General features: G+C 47.1%; 1 protein-coding gene across 2 annotated transcripts; it reads left to right on the top strand.

Moving 5' to 3' along the window:
* The first annotated feature begins 1,787 nt into the window (after window positions 1-1,787).
* On the top strand, window positions 1,788-20,631 carry LOC106653234 (ephexin-1). 2 transcript variants are annotated; one of them, XM_014372607.2, is made up of 11 exons: window positions 1,788-3,044; window positions 5,713-6,660; window positions 7,641-8,125; window positions 8,218-8,420; window positions 16,436-17,119; window positions 17,426-17,523; window positions 17,684-17,786; window positions 18,234-18,861; window positions 18,944-19,135; window positions 19,201-19,517; window positions 19,590-19,831. In XM_014372607.2, exons 1-11 carry the CDS (start codon window positions 2,730-2,732, stop codon window positions 19,802-19,804), a joined length of 4,188 nt encoding a protein of 1,395 aa, XP_014228093.1. In that variant the 5' UTR covers window positions 1,788-2,729; the 3' UTR covers window positions 19,805-19,831. The 2 variants fall into 2 exon arrangements, with proteins under 2 accessions (XP_014228093.1, XP_014228094.1); XM_014372608.2 differs by lacking the exon at window positions 1,788-3,044 and adding an exon at window positions 5,535-5,614 and having other exon boundaries at window positions 19,590-20,631.
* The last annotated feature ends 147 nt before the right edge of the window (window positions 20,632-20,778 follow it).

A 20,778-nucleotide genomic window follows, 5' to 3' on the forward strand; every position in this document is an offset into this window, starting at 1 on the left:
AAGAGGTGGATAGTGACCTCGCGGGCTCCAAACAATCTGCGACGAAGCTCGCGATCTGTCAGTTTTGCTACTTTTTCCTGCATCGCAACATCTCATCTACTTGGGCGAGAAGGATCGAGCGGATAATGCACTTTACAATTGCCGCATCGAGCTTCTGATCGACGACTGTACGATTCGCTCGACGTCGCACGCACCGCGAAAATCTGCGAAAATTGGCACACGGCTAAGCTGCGTAATTGCCTTTATTATATGCGCAAGCGATGCACGCGGCCGCCGCGAGAACGAGCCTGAACTCGAGCTCTTGAAAGATCCTGTCCCGCCTACTTTCTCCGCTGCATTAGTTCAAGCGTTGGAGCAATGAACAAGGTTGCAGATCGCTACTCGCTCATACTTACTTGTATAGATATCGATCCAATTAGAAATAGAATTTGACTGCTCCAAGGTATAAGCTTTCTTATGTAGCATTAGGCAGATGCCGATGACAATTGTCATCGTGCGAGTCGATGTACGAGATGATTGCTCAGCTGGATTTTACGCAACTCGAGTAGCTTCTCTCAGTCATCGTCGCGATTCCTCATTTTTCTCGGCAATTTATCCGATCTAGACCGTAGCAGGTGTATACACTGTACAATGATCGAGTTCCGGCTCGGTATCTGGTAGCGCACGTACGTACGTCCGCATAGACGCACAAAAACCGCAAAGTCTGACTCACGGCGGTCAATTATTAATCGATGTATTAAATGGATAACAAGTGGCAGTCAAGCTGCCGATCGATTCGTCGGGCTTCCGGATAGATCATCGACGAAGCTCAAAGATGTATAGAGGTATCCCTCCGGAGGAAGTTGATCCCGAAGGCCCGACCGAGAAATGGCATTGCGTCACGACGAATTCCAGGATACGAGCCCTAGAATAGAGTCAGCTCCAGCGGTAGCAAGTAGCAACGAGTCGGAATTCTCTTCTCCTTCTCCTGGCATATATATACACCTTGGCAGCTTCTTCTGCGCGAGAGATGGTCGGAGCCCGAGTGGAATGCAAGTCGTTCTTTCTCTCTATGCCGCTGCTCGTGTTTCTCCTATACATATCTATACATGTGTGTACTCAATTCTACATGCTCACAAAAGCCGGTTTGACTCGGGGCGTTTTTTCCTTTTTTTTACTCTCTTACAGCTGAGCGGCGAATGCGCGCGCGTCCCAGCTAAGCGAAGGGCCATCGCTTTGGCCGCTACGCACTCGACTCTCTCATCGACTCGCGGCTGGTTATTGTAAGCCCTCTGGGCTCGATGACTCATAGCTCGCTCGCTCGACGCGCACTCGGATATTGGTCGGTATAAGGAGCATCGAGCGCACAACGATATGCAAGAGCCCCGAGCCAGCAGCATCCGAGCCACGTACGCGAACGAAAAGATGAATAATTTTGTTGAAAAATAGCGAGGACTACGTGAACGGACTTGGCGATCGCTCGTAAGCGATTTTTCATACATAAAGAGGTAGGCAGCTACCTTCCTATGGTCCTAGAGAGCGAATTGACGCGCGCAGCTAGATGCAGGCGCAATTGGAGTCTGGCCTTGAACCGCAAACGCGAGAAGAAATGCCACACGCTGGCTTACATACGTTATACGTATGTGTGTGTGGTGTGCTGCTGCGTACGTTGAACGTCGTGGATCGCGAAATCCCCCACTCGGCTCGCGGAGATACGCGCTCGACACACCGATACATGTGGAGGTAGGCTCGATCAGTCGCTCGAGCACGCGTTACAAGCCGTTCGCCAGTGACGCCGTCGTCGATCGCTTGCCTGTGCTGCGCTTCGAGCTATGTCTCACCGAATGTGTATCGCTTTATAATGCGAGGTTTCGAGCTCGACGTAGTCGTGCGCGCTGCAGCCAAGTGCCCCTCCAGCCTCGTCGATCGTTCTTGTACACTCGAACAACTTGGAAGCTCCGTCTAGCTCGACTATACCGCGACGGAGATTTCTCTCTCTCTCTCTCTCTGTTATCGAAAAGTCTTTACTCCTTTTTACGCTGTGCTGCGAGTCTCGCGCGCAGTCCGAGGCTGGCTCGCGTTCACGCAGTTGCCGCCACCGCCACTCGTGCGAATATATATACCTACACTCTCTTCGATCTCGGCTCGTGCGTGTGTATCCGCGCTGTGTTGCGGAGCGCAGTCGCTCGGCGGCACACACTTGTCCTACTCGTGTCCTACTCGCCTCAGCCTCCCTTCATCTCCTTTTCTTCCTTTTTACCTAATGGTACAATGTAATATACACTCGTCTGCTACTGCACGTACTCACGGAAGAGAGCAAAAGGAAGGCAAAGCTCCATTGTGTTTGTTTTCTTGTGTACGTCGTCGAGTTTTGTTATTGTCTGAGCATAATAGTGACCCGCTGACGTCTATCGGAGTGCACTTGTTCGAGCGATCGTCTCGGCTTTTGTGTCCGCCAAGTAAAGTTTCATCGTTTCACGTTGCACCGACGCAAACGGCAAATGTGTTTCCTACGTCTTGGTTCATGTTATTGATACACGTTGTTGCGCGCGAGTGATGTACCAGCGAGATAAGGCCGCATTATGCAGCGGAGCAACGGCAGCGGAGCCGACGACGGCTGCGACCACGACACGAGAAATGAAGAGTCCGTAATAAGGATCGCCTAGTGCATAATAATCCCGTCGCGGCTGATCGTCTCGCCTCGATCATCGAATTGATCAAGAGCAGGGCCCGATCGTCGACGCTGGGAAATGACGGGCCCTAGCCAGGCTTTGGCCAATCGCAGCTTCTTGTACGGTAACGTCAACGCAGCCTCGTCGCGACTCGTCAACGTCGATAATGCACCCGCCGCCGATGCAGCTGCTCCGCAGGACGCCTCCACCAAACTCAACTACAACAACAACAATAGCAAGACGGCCCCCAAGATTTCCACGAACCTCGCTACCGATCAAGCTGTTAAAGAGAAGCGGATGCTACACAGCGACGAAGACGAGGCCGACGACGACGGCGACGAGGACGACGATGAGGACGAGGACGAGGACGAGGATGACGAGCAAGAAGAAGAGGTACCTTCTCCATTCTTATTCGGCGCGCAATAGTAATTGCTAATTCCAAAATAGGCGTCTCTGTCTTTGTCACTGAGCCTCGTGGCTCATGGCTGGCCGAGTGTTTTGTTTACCTCACGACGAATGCACTCGAGTGCCATCGCTTGAATTTAAATGCGACGACGAGCTATCCTTTTATTTTTTCTTTTCCATCGAGATATTTCTAACGTGTATACGTGCACGCGAGAGCATTCGCGCGCATATCGAAACGCATTAAAGACGAGGAATTTTTCAAGTAGGAAACAGGTGTACGTACAATAATTACCTCCCGCAATGGGCTATGTACAATGGGGGAAGTTCAATTCTGCTGCAGCGAGAAAATGCGATAGCAGCCTAGTGGAGCTGGGCAACAATAATAATTCAAATTCGCAGCAATAACAGCTTTAATTGCAGGTGCGTTTATAAGCAGAGCCTCGTACATGTCTGCTATCGCATTTTCTCGCTGCGCCAGAATTAAACTTGAGCGAATACATCGGTGGAATTTCAACGCGATAAGCCTAGCAAAAATGTCTCTTGCACGCTCGGTCGCACATGTGCCGGCATGTATACACGTATATCGCAATCGTAACCTTTGAAATGCGCATTTGTCCTCGACGAGCTTTCCCGAGACGAGTCTTCCCGATTTTCGAAGGTTAAAGCTGCTGCGCGAGATGCACTCACGGCGAATTCGTTGTATCATTGTAACGGACTCTCGATCCCGCAGTGCAGACAGTCGTTGGCCGATGTGTGCAGCTCGATAAGCGAGGCGATCGTACGGCCGATTATCAGCCGCGCACAGGCTTAGCAGCGCTGTTGCTTCCATTTTTCGGTCAACACCGAGAGCGATAAACACGTTTTCGTCTTTCCGACTTTTTTTATCTCTCGCCTTTTTCTGTTTTTCTTTCTTTTTCTCTCTCTCTTGGCGATGTAGCCGCGCACACTTTTTCGCAGCTCCACAAAGATAAAAAGTAACCCAAGCTCTCGACTCGCGTTCGCTCGATTGCGGCCCATTCCACCGATATATGGTACGAAGGCGTGCCCCGACCCGAGTCTTTTCACCATTTTCCACCGCCGCGCGGCGGCTCTCTTGACTTTTGCCACAATTATTTGCTCTTACTCGGCAGCTGCAACAGTGCGAGAGCTCGATTAAATATCTCGTCTTGCCGGCCAATTTCTCCTGCCTCGCTATAGGACACACTTACAGATCCTGGTCATTTACACCAGTTGCCCCTCCTTTCCTTTCTGTTTCGCGTTCCATGAAGTAGCGACATTTTCTTTTTCTTTTTCCAAGCTCGTGAATTTGCATCGATAGCGTGTATAATGGGTGGTCGATTTTCCTCGGTCATTACGCCAGAATCAACAAAGAGATCCTATATAGAGTCAGCATCTTTTGCGCCTTTAACGACGTCGTGAAATCCGTAACGGATTTTTAAATCTTAACTTTATTGCAGTTCTCTCGCTCGCGACTGCTACGGGAACAACTGTGTCGCGACATTTCGTCAACGTTTCGAATTAAAACTGCTCGCTAAGTCGCAGTTCGAGCTCTAATTTCGATTTAATGTCAATGATTTAGCTCGTATCCTCTGATTGTGTCGTTTTTGTTTTCATGTTGATTCTTTTCTACGTCTGTTTCTTTGCATTTTATGAGTATAGATCGTGCGGTCAAACGACCAAGTTAGATTACTTTAAATAAACAAATAAATAAATAAAAAACAAAGATAAATACCGAGCTCACTTGAGTGTGTCCGATCGTGCGCTTTTAGAAACAACGGTATAATGCAAGCCTACGTACTCGATCAGCTGAAAAAATTTTCGCTCGATTCATCGCTACTTCGACGACTTAATTTTGAATAAATTTTTATTTTGTGACTGACGAGAAATGTTTTGAGGCGTTAGTTTGTGCGATCCCCGGTCCATGTGTATGTCTGTGCATGTGTAAAATTTAAAGAAAACTTAACGGTACAGCACCTCGCGGATGTATACACTTTAGCGGTGAATCGCGATGCTAATTGACGCGCCGTATCTGCCAAAGAAGGAAATTTTTTATCTCTCTTTGTACGGAATGCATCGAATCGAGCTTGTATTACGCACGTGTAGGTATATACAATAATATATACCACCTGCACGAAACACCTAAGCTCACGAGAACTCGGAAGCGCGAAATTGAGAATTTGACCCTCGAGACTGCATTGCGCAAGATTCGCCTTGAGCCGCAGTTTGTGCGTGCGTGAACTGCAGCTTAAGGTGATTTGATATAGCTGTGGCTTGTGCTCGAGCGGCTCAGTTTTTAAGCGTAGCTACGTGATGCCGAATGCGAAAATTAACCACGACTACGTGAGGCTAAGCTAAATGAGAAAAACAAAGGACTCGAGGTAGAATAAGCTCGATTAGCTCGTCGTCTCGATGTTTGAACAGGCGTAGAAATTAGATAATCTGTCGAGAATGGTATCGGTCTTATAATCGATCCAACTAAGCTTACCGAGCTTTTTCCTTCCAAAGACGCGTTGCATTCAAAAAGGCCGATCAGCACGTACATACGTACGAGTACGAAAGTAACTTGTTTATCGTTACGAGCGCGAGATAAGATGCGTCGTGTTGATGTTTTTAATGACTTGTAATGGACGAGCGACTTTAATGTTTATGTGCGCAGGACAAAAGCAGCATATCCTTGAAGCTGATCGTCCGAGTAGCGGGCTCGAACGAGGCACTAGACCCTCGCGAGATCGCACGTATCATCCGAGAGGGAGCCACGAGCAGAATCGTCGATTTGCCGCTCAACCAGTCCAAGACTCGCAATGGCGTTAAAAGCGGCAAAAAGTCCATTCCCTTCATCTACGAACTCGGCGACGAGTTGCCGAAAAGACTCGCCAGGAACAGACGAAGCAATAACAACAACGAGCTGGAGCAGGAGGAGGGCAGCGACAGCGACACCCTGGGTAGATCCAGGGACAAGCAAAAAGCCAAGGGTGACTTTGGTTTCGCGAAGAACGTCCTGCACTACGTGCCCATAACGTCTCGGCGCTACTATCGAAAGTCGCGCAATTTGGCGAGCAAGTCCCTGTCGCTCAAGTCGCTGGGCAACCTCGAGGACGGCCAGCCGCCGGCCGAGTTCAGGGCGCGCCTCAAGAGCCGCAGCCTGTCGCGGGACGAGCTCAAGTACCTCACGATATCGCGGCCGAGCAATTTCGTGCACGTGGCCTCGGCCACCCGCGAGCATCTCATCAAGGACGTCGAGAGCATCAAGGGTCTGGAGGACGTGACGGCAGCGAGGTCTAGAGCAGCAGCGGTGGCGGCGGCGGCGGCAGCGGCGGCGGCCGCAGCAGCATCTGCAGCAGCAGCAACAGCAGCAGCAGTAGCGGAATCGTCTCTTGTTTCAGGGCCAGATCAGAAGCAACAGTTCGACGCTGTCGAACTAGAGCGCAATCGAGACGATATCGAGGAGAAAAAGGAGGAAGCGAGCGAGCCGAAACAGGCCACAGTGGCGAGCAGCGCCAACGACAGCTTCCTCTGGCGAATGGCCAAAGTCAAGGAGGCCAAAGAAGCCGCTGTCCCGAGGAGCACTTGCTACGACGACGTGGGCCCGGCCAGGGACTCGAAAGTAAGTCCAGTAGCACCAGCTAGCCAGCTTATCTATAGCTATATCTGTCGAACAGTCGGGCACAATAGTCGCGCTTGCATGCGTACTTTTTTTATTATCGTCTACCAGCACGACGACTATCGGACTTTTACTCTTGCTGAGCACGCGCTACGCCACTTTTATCTATTCCTCTTGTCGACTGTGTCTTTGTAAGCGAACGATAAGCTGCGCGATCGATAAACATAGCTTTTCGATTCGAATTAAAAATCCCTTACGCGAAGTGAGCAGCTGTTGATCGGCTAGACTCCACGATTACACGAGTCCGCCGCGGTTGTTTATTAAGTTGTCACATCTGCGCTAAAGTTCCTGTGAGCTTTTTGCGCTCTATCGAGCCTCGAATTATCAGCCATCATCGTTCTTCGACGTTAAATTAGCTGATTCTTTTGCTGAAAAATGCGGAAAGCAACGGCAATTGCAATATGGACTTTGTTTGCTCTCTGCATGCCGTATGCTCGCTCGAGCGTGCTTCATTTTGTCAACAGCCAGTCGCATACGCGCACGAGCACGTGGAAGAAAAGCAGACGCTTCGTTTTTTCGCAATTATCGCCTTTACTTTTGTTCAACCCGAGGCATCTTTTAGCGGTTATTAATAAACTCGTTCAATGTCGTAACACAATAACTGCAACGCGTTGCCAATGTCTGCGAAAAAAGCTGCTCTCTCTCTCTCTCTTGCATGCGCGATACGAGTCACGAAAAGCACGACCGATCTTTCGAGCGGCATAGAACCGCAGCAGCCGCCTGTATCAAATCTTCAAATGCTGTATGCATTATGCAGAGTCGTTAAAAAGGCTAGCTCGTAAAATTACCGGCAATTAAAAGAGGCAATCGAGGCTGCCTGCGAGCTTACGTATTAAATTTCGCTCTCCTAGTTTCTTTCGGTTTGCTTTTAATGCGCAACTTGTAAAGGGGACAAAATGCCATTGTAAAACTGGTCGTTGCAGGAAAGTTCATCGCTGCCGGTGAATTCGAACAAACAACTGCAGCAGCAACAAACAGCGGTAGACTCGGTGAATCTCGAGCTGAGAGTGCAACAAAATACCTACGACGACATCGGACATATTTTGTCCTCGAGCTCGGCAAAAGCACTCGATGAGCAGCAACGGCAGCAACCTGTCCAGGAGGAAGAGCTTTACGACGATATCGGCTCAAATAGAGGTAAAACGACGTCGAGCGAGCCTGTCAATAGCGTCGTCGACGAGGAGGCCGCTCTCAGCCCCGACGAGGATCTCTACGACGATGTCGCACCTCTGCAGGCTTTCAACAAAGCCAGCAACAACTCGAGCAGCGACTGCTGCGAAAGGATAAATAGCCTCTACTTGGAGTCGACGGATACCTTACAATTGACGCTCCAAGCTGTCTCGGTCGTCGACAAGGAATCCGAGTGGGAGGATCTCGATGATTTCGGAGCATCGGAAAAGCAGAGCCGGTGAGAATTCCTCGCTCACGACTGATCCTTGCAGTCCCTCAACGAGTCGTGACGATTGAAAAATATTCCAAACTTTTGTATTTTGTTATCAGTTGCAAAACCGCCACGGACAACAGCAACTCTGCAACGCCGGCGAGTCACGTGTGCAAGAAGAAGACGACCGCAGTCGCGCAGCGCTGGTCGAAAAAAGTGCGCCGCCAGCGCTCGCGAGCCTCGCGCAAGAGTTCGGCGAGGTCAACGTCTCGAGGTGGCCGTCCTGCGACGACGATCGCGCGTCCCGCCGACAACGATTCCGGTAAGCAGAGAAAACTTTTCAGCCGCCTCGTCGGAATTAAAAATTACACGAATCTGCATATCGCCGTTTTTTTTTTCATGCCTTTTTCGTTGTGCAAGTCGCGTTGCCAATTCCGCGAAAGAGCGAAAATTTCCCAGTTAATGCAATATCAAAGCCGAGGATCTCTCGGGCTGCGTGAGAGCCGAAAATCCGTCGTTAGCATAATGTGCGCGCATCGTCGCGCGAAAAAGCGACTCGTCCTTTCTGTCGCCGCTGAGAAGGAAAAGTAAATAACTTTTACTCGCGTTAAAGACCAACACAAAGGATATATTGTTCGGCTTTGCTACTTGCATATTTTTATAATGTTATAAGCGAGATATTATGCGCGCTACACCGAGCCACTTTCGTTCGCATAGCGACGACGTTCCATTCGGTTTCCATATCAGACGCTCGAGCGCCAGTCGGCTTTTATCGAGCCTGGAATGCTGTATTGTTTCGAAGGAAAACTAAATCAGATTTGGTCCGTAAATCCGACACCTAATTAAATCCCCTAATTGGATCGTACTCGCTTGCTTTATCACACGTTCAGGCCCGTCCTCGCTGAATTTATTAAAAAACTACAATATTTTGCCTTAAACATATCCGATCTTGTAAACATTTCAAGTTCAATTGTGAGAACGATTATTAAATTATTCATTCAGAGTGTGATAAGGCCTGCAAACGAAATCAAGATATTTCCAACAGATACATTTTGTCTATCAGTGACATCTTATGACTACTGCTTTTCTTAATTGATAAGCATGAAAGTATCGGGTTTATTTGAATAAGAATAAAGTTGATGGTCGATATTTAGGCACATTTTAGCTGTGCATTTTTATTTGCTTTCCAAAATATTTTGCTTGGTCATACAAACGAAAGGGCACTATTATAGTGTGCCTGAATGATATAATACCTTGTTTATTCTACATACAGTGCGAATTCAATTAAGTAGTTCCAACAAATTCATTTGTCGTTAATTCAAAAGTATCGAATGTTGAAATATTCTTTTTGCCTTCATTACTTATACTTTGTATTAAAACTGGTCTTTGTCGAAATAAAAAAACTGCCTGGCAAAGTTCAAAGTTTTATCTCTTCCAGATAAAATCATTAAATTTGCAGCAAGTGTTTAAATCAACCTCTTTACACGTGAGTAAAGTGTTGCTTCCTTAAAAAATAATGAAAAATATTTGCAAAGCGACATCGCGTGGATGTCCGCTACTTTTGCCTTTGTGTGCAAATAATTGATTAAATAAACACGATCCGAGCGTTGGACGTGGATGCACACGAATACGCATATAAAAACAAATTTGAATCTGTGTGTGAACGAGACGTGGTCAAGAAAATTGTCTACCATATCAATGAACGTTTACGCCACGGGTCCGCTCATAATGGTACAGTCTGCATCGGTAAAAATGATGATAAAAAACTACAAGCGTATATTTATTATAGCTGATTTAACCATATGCTAAAGTGTGCATGGACGTATGTGTAACCTTGATGATGTGGTGACTGCGAATAAACACCTTTCGCTTATTCTCTGCTGCCACTGCACGATCAGGTCTGCTGCTCTCTCTCTCTCTCTCTTTCTTGCTCTCGCTCTGATCGACAATAATCAGCTCTGCTTCGTTGTTGCTATACATGCTATAAGAAATTCCGATTTCCACTCGACGACGCGTGCACTTTATTGAGAAAAAAAGCGGTAAAAAATGGCGCGCATATTTCAAAGTCGTTCAACTTTGTTGCGCGCACAGGCAACGCATAAATTTTATCTGCAGGATGAACCCGTGGGCGATGATTCGCGAGTTTTCGTCTCGCACAAGTGACCCTTGATGCGGTCCCGATGCTCGTTTCACTGCTACAGCAAACAAGACCTCACATTGTAATAATGACTTGTGCAATAAAAAGAAAGACAAAGAGGGTGAGGGAGATATAAAAATATTCATTATCAAAAATGACTTTCCCTACTCGTAAATCAGTCAAAGCTCGAGAAAATGTATAATAAAGAGTTGCGGTTAAAAAGACAGAATTACTTTTCATTAGCGCTGATTATATTTAGGCGCTAATATTTCAACTTTCATTCGCAGGGGTCGATTAATCAAAAAGGTAACGAGTTGTACGTGTATAAGGCGCCAGCCAAAGTGTCGCGCATTTATAATAAAATTTAATAAGCGTGCACTGGGCGCATTTCGATAATTCAATTGAAATTGTCGTGAAAAAAGCGAGTCCACGAACGACCAAAAGTCGGTGGCGCATAAACTAAGCCGTCGATTCTAATTCGGCAGTTAACGGCGATTTATATTCGTCGCTGCAGCTCGGTCGAGATAGGTAGGCTTATCGGCTCGCTGTGCAGCTTTCCAATTCTATCAGCTCGCATACACTTGCTTGACTCATGTCGCGCGTTTGCTCTTTGGCCGTTGGCTTTAATTCACGAAATGCAGCGCAAAAAATAAGGGGAAAATTCTCACGCAGGCATCTGAGTACGTTTGCCCGTGAGCCAAGCATGACACACATTTACGTATGCTCGCGAGACGCTAATTCACGTGCGTGGCGGTGTACGTACGTCGACTTTCACCCGGTGCTGCTGTACTGCACTTGTATCGCAGCAGAGTGCAACACGCAGGAGACGAACTTTTACCGACAGCGTGATTCAGTCGATGACGCGCGCGAGCGAACACTTGCCAAAATTAATGTCTCGGACACGTCGACAAGCATCTACCATGTCTACATGTACGAACTCACGAGCTTTGGAAAGGAGAACGGTATGTACTGCACCGTGCGCAAGCTATAGATATAGCTGGATAGAGCCGCAACGATGCCAGAGCTAGATGCCTGCTCTTGTAGACGCTCAGCCCATTTACATATAGGCACGACATTGAGCGATAAGAAATTTAGCGTTTCAATAAAAGCACCGCTTAATTGACCGATATGTACATTTACATTTACGTTTGCAATTTTTCAGCTCTTGGCCAATCTACGTTTACTCTGCAATGCGTATGAGTGCTAAGAAGACCCTATGCAAGCCTGATCGATCAGATTTAGGCATCTTATATAGTCGGTGTTGGCTGCTTAGTTTGAGATTAGTTTGAAAATGTCATTGTCCTAGTCGCGTGAGAAATAAAGCGAGAAGGACGCAAAGATCGCGTACATAGATGCATAACGATGTGACGGTTATGGTTGCGCAACCGAATCGTCCTGCGCTGGATAAAATTGAGCGTAGCAATTCTGCAAAGAGATCCGCGTGCTCGATCCATTTGACGAGAGAGAGGAAGAGAGAGAGAGAAATTTGGAGCGCAGTGAAAGATGAAACGAACAAATGGGCCGACGATGCAAAGCTTGTCAGAAGCAAAGCGCTCTCGAAGCTCTCGCACGCGTATACTTTTTGTTGCGCGCACGATTACGCGATGCTATCGTTACGATGCCATTGCAAACGTACAGTATGTGTATATAGACGCTGTGGCGCATTTGAAAGATATCCGAGAGAAAGAGAGAGAGAGAGACTGCAGTTATATGAGCGAGCGAAAGATGTGTTGTACGACGCGACGCGCACGAGATCGGCAGCGCAATGTGTGTAAGCAGAGCTGTTAACGTATTATGGGATCGGCCTCTGTCGCACGTGCGCCGCTGCTGCTGCTGCTGCTGCTGCTTCGCTCCATTGCGACACGCAAATAACTCAAAGTACGCAGGTAATGCAGGCACGTCACGCTCGCGCTCCTACCTATACTAGTTAGCTCGTACTTACCATACCTCCCAGTTCGCTCATAATTTTATCCTTACGGCTTTGTGCATTTTGCTAATAATCTTTAGCCGCTTCGTTCTCCTCTATCCAGTTCTGCACCACCGTGACACTGGAGAAAAATAAATGAAAATCGTCGCCGCTTGTACTTGGGGGAAAAGTCAGCGATGATTTTTCCCTGCATGTAATATGCTGCGGCTTATAGATGTTACGAGCACGCCGCCGCCTCCCATTCGTGAAAGTCGAATTCGCGCGCGCGCTTATTATATAAAAGTCATTGGAGCGCGCGGGTGCGCATCGATGAGATAATCTTTTTTTTTGCTGCGCGTCGCGTATACAACGAAACCTTAAGCTGTCTTGCGCGACTCATTGTTTGCTTCGAGAACGCGGCCCATCTTGGCTACTTGCTGCACTCGCGCGTCAATTGCTCGATAAGTCGATTTTCTGTTTATCGAGCGATAAGCAAAGTTTCATGAGAACTTGACTCATTTGTAGTCACTTCTATAATTATAAATTGGCTCATTAAAAACAATCATGTCGCGAGCTACGATATGATCGACTGAGATTTTTTTCCATCTCTTTCGAGCCGCTGATTTTTCTCACTCGAGAGATGGCTTATATTTGGTGTATCTTCGGTGTGCACCAAACTTCTCAAGTGTCAAAGTTACGAATGCCATTTTACATACCTCACGAAAACTGTCATCGGGTGGAATAAAATAAGCAGCTCTTTCTCTCTTCGAGTCTTTTGACTTTCCCTTCTGTACCTGTGGATACGAAATTTCAACTCGATCGCAGTAACTTGAAGTGTTTTGAGAAATTTCTTTCTTGAATTGTTGTCTAATTTCATAAGCTCGAGTATTACATAGTGTGATTTCTTTGGATCTTTTGAGCAGCGGGATGCAAGTATTTTGACGCGATTACGTTTATCACGAGCCCCTTCAATCAATCAGGCATACAATACGCACATATGGAAGTGGAGTTTGCTGAAAAAAGCTCACTCAGCTAAAGAAGTGAATGGATAGAGAATAGAGAAATCGCGTCGAGCTATGCCGAATTGACGCGTGACCGAGGGTCAATCGCTTCTATGCACAAAAGACAATTACGGATAAGATGGCGCTCATAGCCAAAAATGTATCCGAAAAAAGCTGAAAATTATTTCGAGTCATCGTCCATATAGGTATATGACGAAAGCTGGGAGGAGGGACCTTGGTAGCGCCTTAAAAAGATGCGAACAAGCTGAATATCGTTGATGAAAATGAAAAAAAGAAGAGATGGAGCAAGAGCAGTTGGCCTGTGTCCGATGCCTCGACACAAGCCCAGAGTCAAGCAGTTATATAGCCTGTATATATATATTGAAAGCAATCTACATACATGAGCACAGAGCATATATACCTATACACAAGTTGTGTTGTTGTACTGCGGCGGCGGCGGCTTCGGCAGTGGCGGCTGAAACTCCGCCGAGTACGAGAGGCCAGGTGAAAGCGTTTTCAAGTCCTCGCGCGCGCAATACCCAGTCGCACACACATAACAGACTCACACATATTACACAGAGAGCGAGAGAGAGAGAGAGAGAGAGAGAACAGAGGCTTACATGCGCACGAGCGCGACTCGAATGCTGTTGCTAGCTCGCTGCTCCCAGTCACGGCCGGAACGCCATGGCGTTCGCAAGTTATTCGTATAAAATTTTCTAGTCGTTGAGCTTGAGCTGCTGCAACAAATTCGATTGCATTCGGCGGAAAAAGTGGTCCTTGGCTTGGTGAATCTCTCGTGAATGTTTCGGTGCATGTGCGGTGCCAGTGCGAGTGTGTCCGTGCGTACAATATAGTACGTGCAGTGCAGGCCTGTGGCGCGCTCGCCAAGAGCGACGCGTTATAGTCCACCCATAACGAGCGAGCAAAAATGCGAGCAGAATCTCGTGAAAAGCCAAAACAAAGACGATCATGAGGCATCGGACAGAGGGACATGAAGCAAGGTTTGAAGACGCCAACGAGGCGGCCCAATACCCAAGGTTCGCCTATTTAACCTTCTTAATCCAAAGACGGCCCACGGAGGGACCGAGAGGGAGAGAAACGAGTCGAGCTTTTCGACGCGAAAATCATTTGACAAGGCGATCGCGACTCGTTCCGCGTTCGCACTCGAGCGCGATTTTTTCGCGCTCATCGACCGATCCCTGTCGGCACCACGCGACAGCTCACTCAATTGTGTCGCGCAATTATATGAATCGCAAGGCATCTCTTCCACATTCACGGCCGCTAATTTTTATACGCTAATTTTTGATTCATTCGCAGAAATTGGCTTTCGTCATTACGCGGCTCGAGCGAGCGAATATATCGAGATAGCTGACGATTATACGATGCCTAGATCGGCCGAGAATCGCATTTTCCTGCCGCAACCTCGCGCACACTCGGTATTTTCAATTTACGCGCCGCAATCAGCAGCAGTCGGTGGCTGCAGGCACGAATTATGCGTCGCCGTCGCGACCAAATCTCATATCGCGCCAAATCATTTCGTGGACTCTTGGGGCACCGTTACGACGAATGGCCAACTAACGGCCGACTGCATGTCTATGTAAACTCGGCAAAAACTTGGTAATGACAAAGTGTGGAATGATCCGTTACCGGCTGCTCAATTTGTTGCCCCGAGTCTTGGTGCTTGTGGCGCGCCGTCATCGCTTTAAAAATACAACTTGTATACATTATTATGCGGAAACGACTCGTTTTCTTTCTCTCTCTCTCTCTCTCCGTATCTCCCGTTTTGGTAAAAAGACTGCAGGCCAAGACGGCAGCATGAATTTTTCGCTCGACATTGTAGCGAGAAAAAACCTTGAGCCGATTCGTTCATTCATTTAATGTAATGTGTTGTTTTGACCATGTGCGACATCAGTGGCCGTGAGTCTTGGTAGCGGTTCGGTGTTGCTGCTCGGCTGCAGCAGTCCAGCTCCTGGGAATGTCGAGAAAAATCGAGAAAAGGCCCTCGGCAGCGTCGAGGAGCACGAGGATGAACTGGACGAGGAGAAAAAGAGAAGGAGCGAACGAGACCCGGAGAGATGCTGCCACTGCGACGCCGAGGTCAAAGGTTTGGTGCAGTTGCGACTGTGGCTCAGTCAAGCCGGCAGGCAACACGAGCACGAGGACGAGCAGGAGGCCTCGCTCTACGTCGCCGAAGGTACGCCTCGAATTGTGTTCGACTGGCTTGACGTTTGTGTCGAAAGTTCGCGGATCGACTCTGCGTCACACGATGTTTTGACAAATATCGACGAGTAATATTACGGCTCCTTTTTTGCCAGCTCTATATCATTTGTAGAACGATCAAGGCGACATTGACGAGCTGCGAATTAACGCGCCGCTGCGCCAGACGCGAGCCTCGAGCGTGCCCGAGTCAACCGCATGCAACGCTGACCAAGCGATTTAAGCCAACTCAAAGCCGAACCCCTTTGTGTTCGAATCTTACTTCATTTATGATCCTGGCCTCTTTTGCGTCGTTATTACATTTTTCGCCTCAACCCGTGCACTCTACTCGTTACTGGCCAGCTTTTTTCTGGACCCTTTCGTAAAATCTCGTTAGATGAGAACGAAATTTATTAATACATTTTATTTCAAAATTGATTAGAGCTATCTATTTACTAATGTTTTTAAGGTACGCGAATACGAAATTTCACATCATTAGTTTTAGTCCGTGTTAGCATAGTTACCCGATTCATGAGAAAAAAACAGGAGTAAATCGCTCCATGGTACTTCGCTAAAAAGTTCTAGCTTCGTTTTTAAAGTATACCCAAGGACTTTTGAGATAAAGCTAATTATAAGACTTTCGAGATTCTTTTAGATTAATACACCAATCATTTGATTGTTAATGTTAATTGATGAGTTTTCATACAAAAGTAAGGGTAAATAAGCTTATCAATAGATAAAAAGGACTGATTTTCAATTTTTACGGACTATAGAGTTTCAAATAAAAAAATTAGATAGTAGAAATTCGTAGCATATGAATTCGATCACTTTTATGTATACAAATTTAGTCAAAGTTAAGTTTACCAGAAAAGAGTTGTACTTTTTTGGAAGCGCTATTTTTCGAAGTTAAACCTTTTGTTAACATCTTTATCTCCGTTATTTTTTAACCAATCTTGATTTTGAATTATTTCAATCTTAAAGTATTTTCAAACTCTAAAAATGCAGATATCTAATTATGAAATTTTTTTACACAAGAAACTACAAGTAAAGACTAAATGAAATAATGTGAATTGCGAAACATGTAATTATTTGTTCAGATTCATCGGATGACAGCAACTACGAGACTCTCGGGACTCGCGGATTGGACGACTTCAGCAGCGAAAGCGAAGCCGAGCAGGAGTCATCCGGTCGATCGGCAACACCGACGAGGCGAGCCTCCGGCCAAGCACCGGTGACGAATCGCCAGCCGCAGGATCCGCACTTGTCGCTGAGGGCAGCTCTGGGCCCTCCACCGGTGCCGCCACTGCCCAAGGAGCCGAGTCTCAGTCACACCCTGACGAGACGCATGAAGATGCTCAAGCGCACCTGGAGCATAACCAAGGGCAGTCTGGGCCGCATGAGGCGGAGAGCTTCGGGCGACGCCGACAGTCAGCCGCAACAGCAGCAGCCGCGGAGCAACAATAATCACGCGTCGTCCTCGTCGTCGTCGACCTCGTCGCCCGGAAGCTTCGACGCCGGCAGTTCCAAGTACTTCAGCTTCAAGCGTCATTTTCGTAAAAATTCCGGCGTCGGCATGTCGAGGTTTTACCTGAGCGAGGACCCTGTCAACGGCTGCAGCGACGCCACGACTCGCCAGGACGGCGAAGCTGCCACCGCCGCGAGCGACGAGCCGATCTATGCCAACACGGCCGATTGTTACAGGGACGCAGGATTGTACAAAGAAAGCGCCGCTGGCGCCATCGCCGCCGTTACCGACACTTATTACAGCAACTCGTTCATCGGTATGAATGAATGCAATTATTAATGCAAGCCTTGTAAATCGCGACTTATAAATCATGCGACTGTGCAGCAGCCGATTTCCAATGGAATTTCGATTCTCGTCACTCGTCGTTTGATTTCTTCTCTCGAGCTAAATAAGAAATTTTCACATTTTATCTGTAGCTGCTCTTGTCGTGTCATCGCACTTGCAGTGCAGCCTTATACTTTCTCGCGCTAATTGATCGGCTGCGTATACTTGCAAAAAATTCGCACACCATAAGTATTATTCTGGCAGCGATTGACGATGTTTTTTTTTCCTTCCTATCCAGATCATTACAGTGTATTAGCCGAGGAGCCGCTCTATCAATTTTACACGGCCGACGCAACGAGGGTAGCTTTCGAATCCGACTCCGATCCCTACGAGGAGGTGGGTAACGTTACTCGTTATTTATTACACGCAAAATCTTGTGGCGTTCCAACTAGTAATGCCTCGTAATACACGATGAACTTGAATTTTACGTTTGTTTACCTGCATCCGATTTATCTGTTAATGATATGCGATACGTCGGTGACGAAATGAATTTCAGGTGGAAGAAATGACGCCGTCATCGGCCACGACCGATCTGGCAAAGAATGGTCACAGGACACTCTGGTGCCAAACGCCTCAAGTCATCAGCAGCGGCCTCTTGCGTAAGTCACAGGCCATTTCATTTTTATATATTGTATATATATCCGGCACGTATGCGTACGACATTGCGAAATATAACAACAGCTTATAAGCGCAATGCTGACCTCGCTCGATTCGGCAACCTTCGCGCTTTGGCTGTTTCGCTTCTCCCGTCTAATGTGCCATTCGACACTTTTTTCGAAGATGTCTCCGAAAATCAACCGGTTCGACAAATTTATCCATCAATTACGAATCATTTATTACGAGCTACTTAAGCGAGTCGGATACCATAAGCAGTAATTATGCAATTATTATAAAATGTACAAGTTTGACAGACAATTGGAATGGCACATTAATTCGATATCGGTGCAGCACTCGAGCTTGAGTCAGCGTCGGCGGGTTATTCCGAAATTTGTTCACGCGTGAAACGAGCTGAAAATTAAGGCCGTGCATTTGTTGGGCTTGCGCAGAACGACTGAACATGGAGGAGCGCAAGATACAAGAGGCGAAATTCGAAATTCTCACGTCGGAGGCCTCGTACCTGAACTCGCTGCGGGTGCTGGAAAACGAGTTCGCCAGCAATCCGGAGCTGTGCAACGAGATACTGAGCCCCGGGGAGCGCGACAAGCTGTTCGGCTCGGTGCCGGAGGTGCTGGTCGCCTCGGAGCGCTTCCTGGCGGAGCTCGAGCAGGTCTGGCGCGAGGACCCGATGCTGGCCAAGCTGGCCGAGCAGCTGCTCAAGCACGCCGACCGCAGCGCCCAGGTCTACGTGAACTACTGCTCGAACCAGGTGAGCATCGACACTCAGCTCAAGGAGTTGAGAGCCAAGAAGGGATACCGATTTCTCGAGGTGGTCTCGCGCATCGAGTCCAATCCGGCCTGCCACAGCCTCTCGCTCCACTCGTTCCTCATGCTGCCCATGCAGCGGATCACGAGGCTGCCCTTGCTGGCCGACGCCGTCCTCTCGAGGCTCTCGGTCGAGCATCCCGAGCGCCTCAAGTGGGAGCTCGTGCTGGCGAGCCTCAGCCACACCGTCTTCAAGTGCAACGAGGCTGCCAGGCTGGCCGAGCGACGCAACGAGATCGAGGCCTTGTCCAGGTCAGTTTCATACTTTTTATAGTCTTATAAAAATCAAAGATAACTGCCTTTATTTATACACGTTGTTGTCTTGTTTCTTCAGGAAATTGGAGTACTCGGATAAAATAGCACCTTTATCGCTGGCGGATCGAGAGCTGATTCGCAGTGGTACAGTCATTCATTTGTCCATCAAGTCCGACGACAAAAAGTTGACTTTCGGCAAAAAGTTCCACAAAACCCCTCTGATGCTGTTCCTGCTCACCGATTATCTTCTAGTCACCAAATTGAAAACAAAGTGAGTAGAAACAGCGAACGCGAATCAATCGGCCGAACGACTGAATTCCCTTTTCTTCGTCACAGCTCGAGCGAGGAGACTTACAGCGTCCTGGAGATGAGCAAGCGCAGCATGGTGGAGCTCGAGCCGGCCCCGGAGGACTCGCCCTTCGCCGGACGACACGCCATGGTGCTGACGCTGCTGGAGAATCACGAGGGCCGACAGAGCCAGTACGTGCTGACTTGCGACAACGACACCGAGCGCAAGCGATGGCTCGACGCCGTCTCGCCGCCCAAACCGACTACCCTCGGCGAGACCCTCTACGAGTCCTGGGACTGTCCCCAGGTCATGGGGATCTACGCTTACGCCCCGAGTCAGCCCGACGAGTTGGCCTTGTATCCTGGTTAGTAATAAACATCCCCTTATCAAACGTGTTGAGGCATTTTATCGAACGCACGTGATTTTCTTTTCTCAGGTGTTACGGTAAACGTACTGCGAAAAATGGTCGACGGCTGGGTCTACGGAGAGAGATTGTTGGACGGTGAACAGGGTTGGTTCCCCGGCAATTACACAAAGGAGGTTGTTTCGGAGCACGTCCGAGCCCGAAACCTGCGGCAAAGGCATCGCTTTCTTGCTTTGAATGGCAGCGTACTGCAAAAACGAGCCAAGCAGTCCTTGTCTTTGCTCTGATACTCTGCTTCACAATTATTTTTACACTTGAATAAAACGACCTATTTTTACAAATCTACGACTTTTCCTGTATATACATTAGACTGGTCCTTGTTTCCCAAAGTCTTGGGATCTTCGTTCCATGCGCTATTTTCGCTTCGAAGCTTCTAAAAAGAAAAATTGCGCACTAGGCCAAAATAATCGTCAATTAGTGCCACAACTCAAAAAACCTCGATTTATTTGTCAAAATAGTCCTCGAAAGATTTGCAAAAATGCATACATATTTTTTACTATATTTTCTTAATTTTCTTTTTGATACACTTTTCCGCTAAAATCCCTCCTTTCCGAGATAAAAATTGCCAAGATTGAAATGGCTTTCTCCAAGAGGAAGCTCTGTGATAGGCTTAAAAAAAGAGATTATTAATCAATTACTTTAGAAATCTCATTATTAAATTAAATTTTAAAGTATCATCTACTTTAGAAAAAAAAAATGGTAAAGAACAAAAATGTCTTGAAATTAGTCATAGAACAAGTATACATTTTTATATATATTTTTGTAGACTTTTGAAAATGAGTTTTGATTTTTTGAGTTACGGCACGTGTTAGCGATTATTCTTGGCTTCTAGCGTGAAAAAACCAATTTAATTCTTAAGAATATTTGTTATTTTTTTATGTCACACTTTTTACGCTACATGGTTCGTTCATACGTATCGTGATGTCGATTAGTATAGATTAGTATAGAGATTAATATAAAAATTTGTAAATAAGCGACTGTACGAAGTGAGTAAGTGATTTTTGTAACAAAATTACGTGTAAATTTATTAATTAGATTGTACATACACTTCAAACACTTTTACACTTGTGTAATATGTAATTTTCATATATAATATAGATAAAATATTTTTATTTTATACAAATATAATTATTTATCATCGTTTTTGTTACATACAAATCAGTAATTCTCAATATTATAATAAATCAAAGATGGTACAATA

Source organism: Trichogramma pretiosum, unplaced genomic scaffold (genome assembly GCF_000599845.2).
Source record: "Trichogramma pretiosum strain Unisexual culture from Peru unplaced genomic scaffold, Tpre_2.0 scaffold8, whole genome shotgun sequence".
Classification (NCBI taxonomy): Eukaryota; Metazoa; Arthropoda; class Insecta; order Hymenoptera; family Trichogrammatidae; genus Trichogramma; species Trichogramma pretiosum.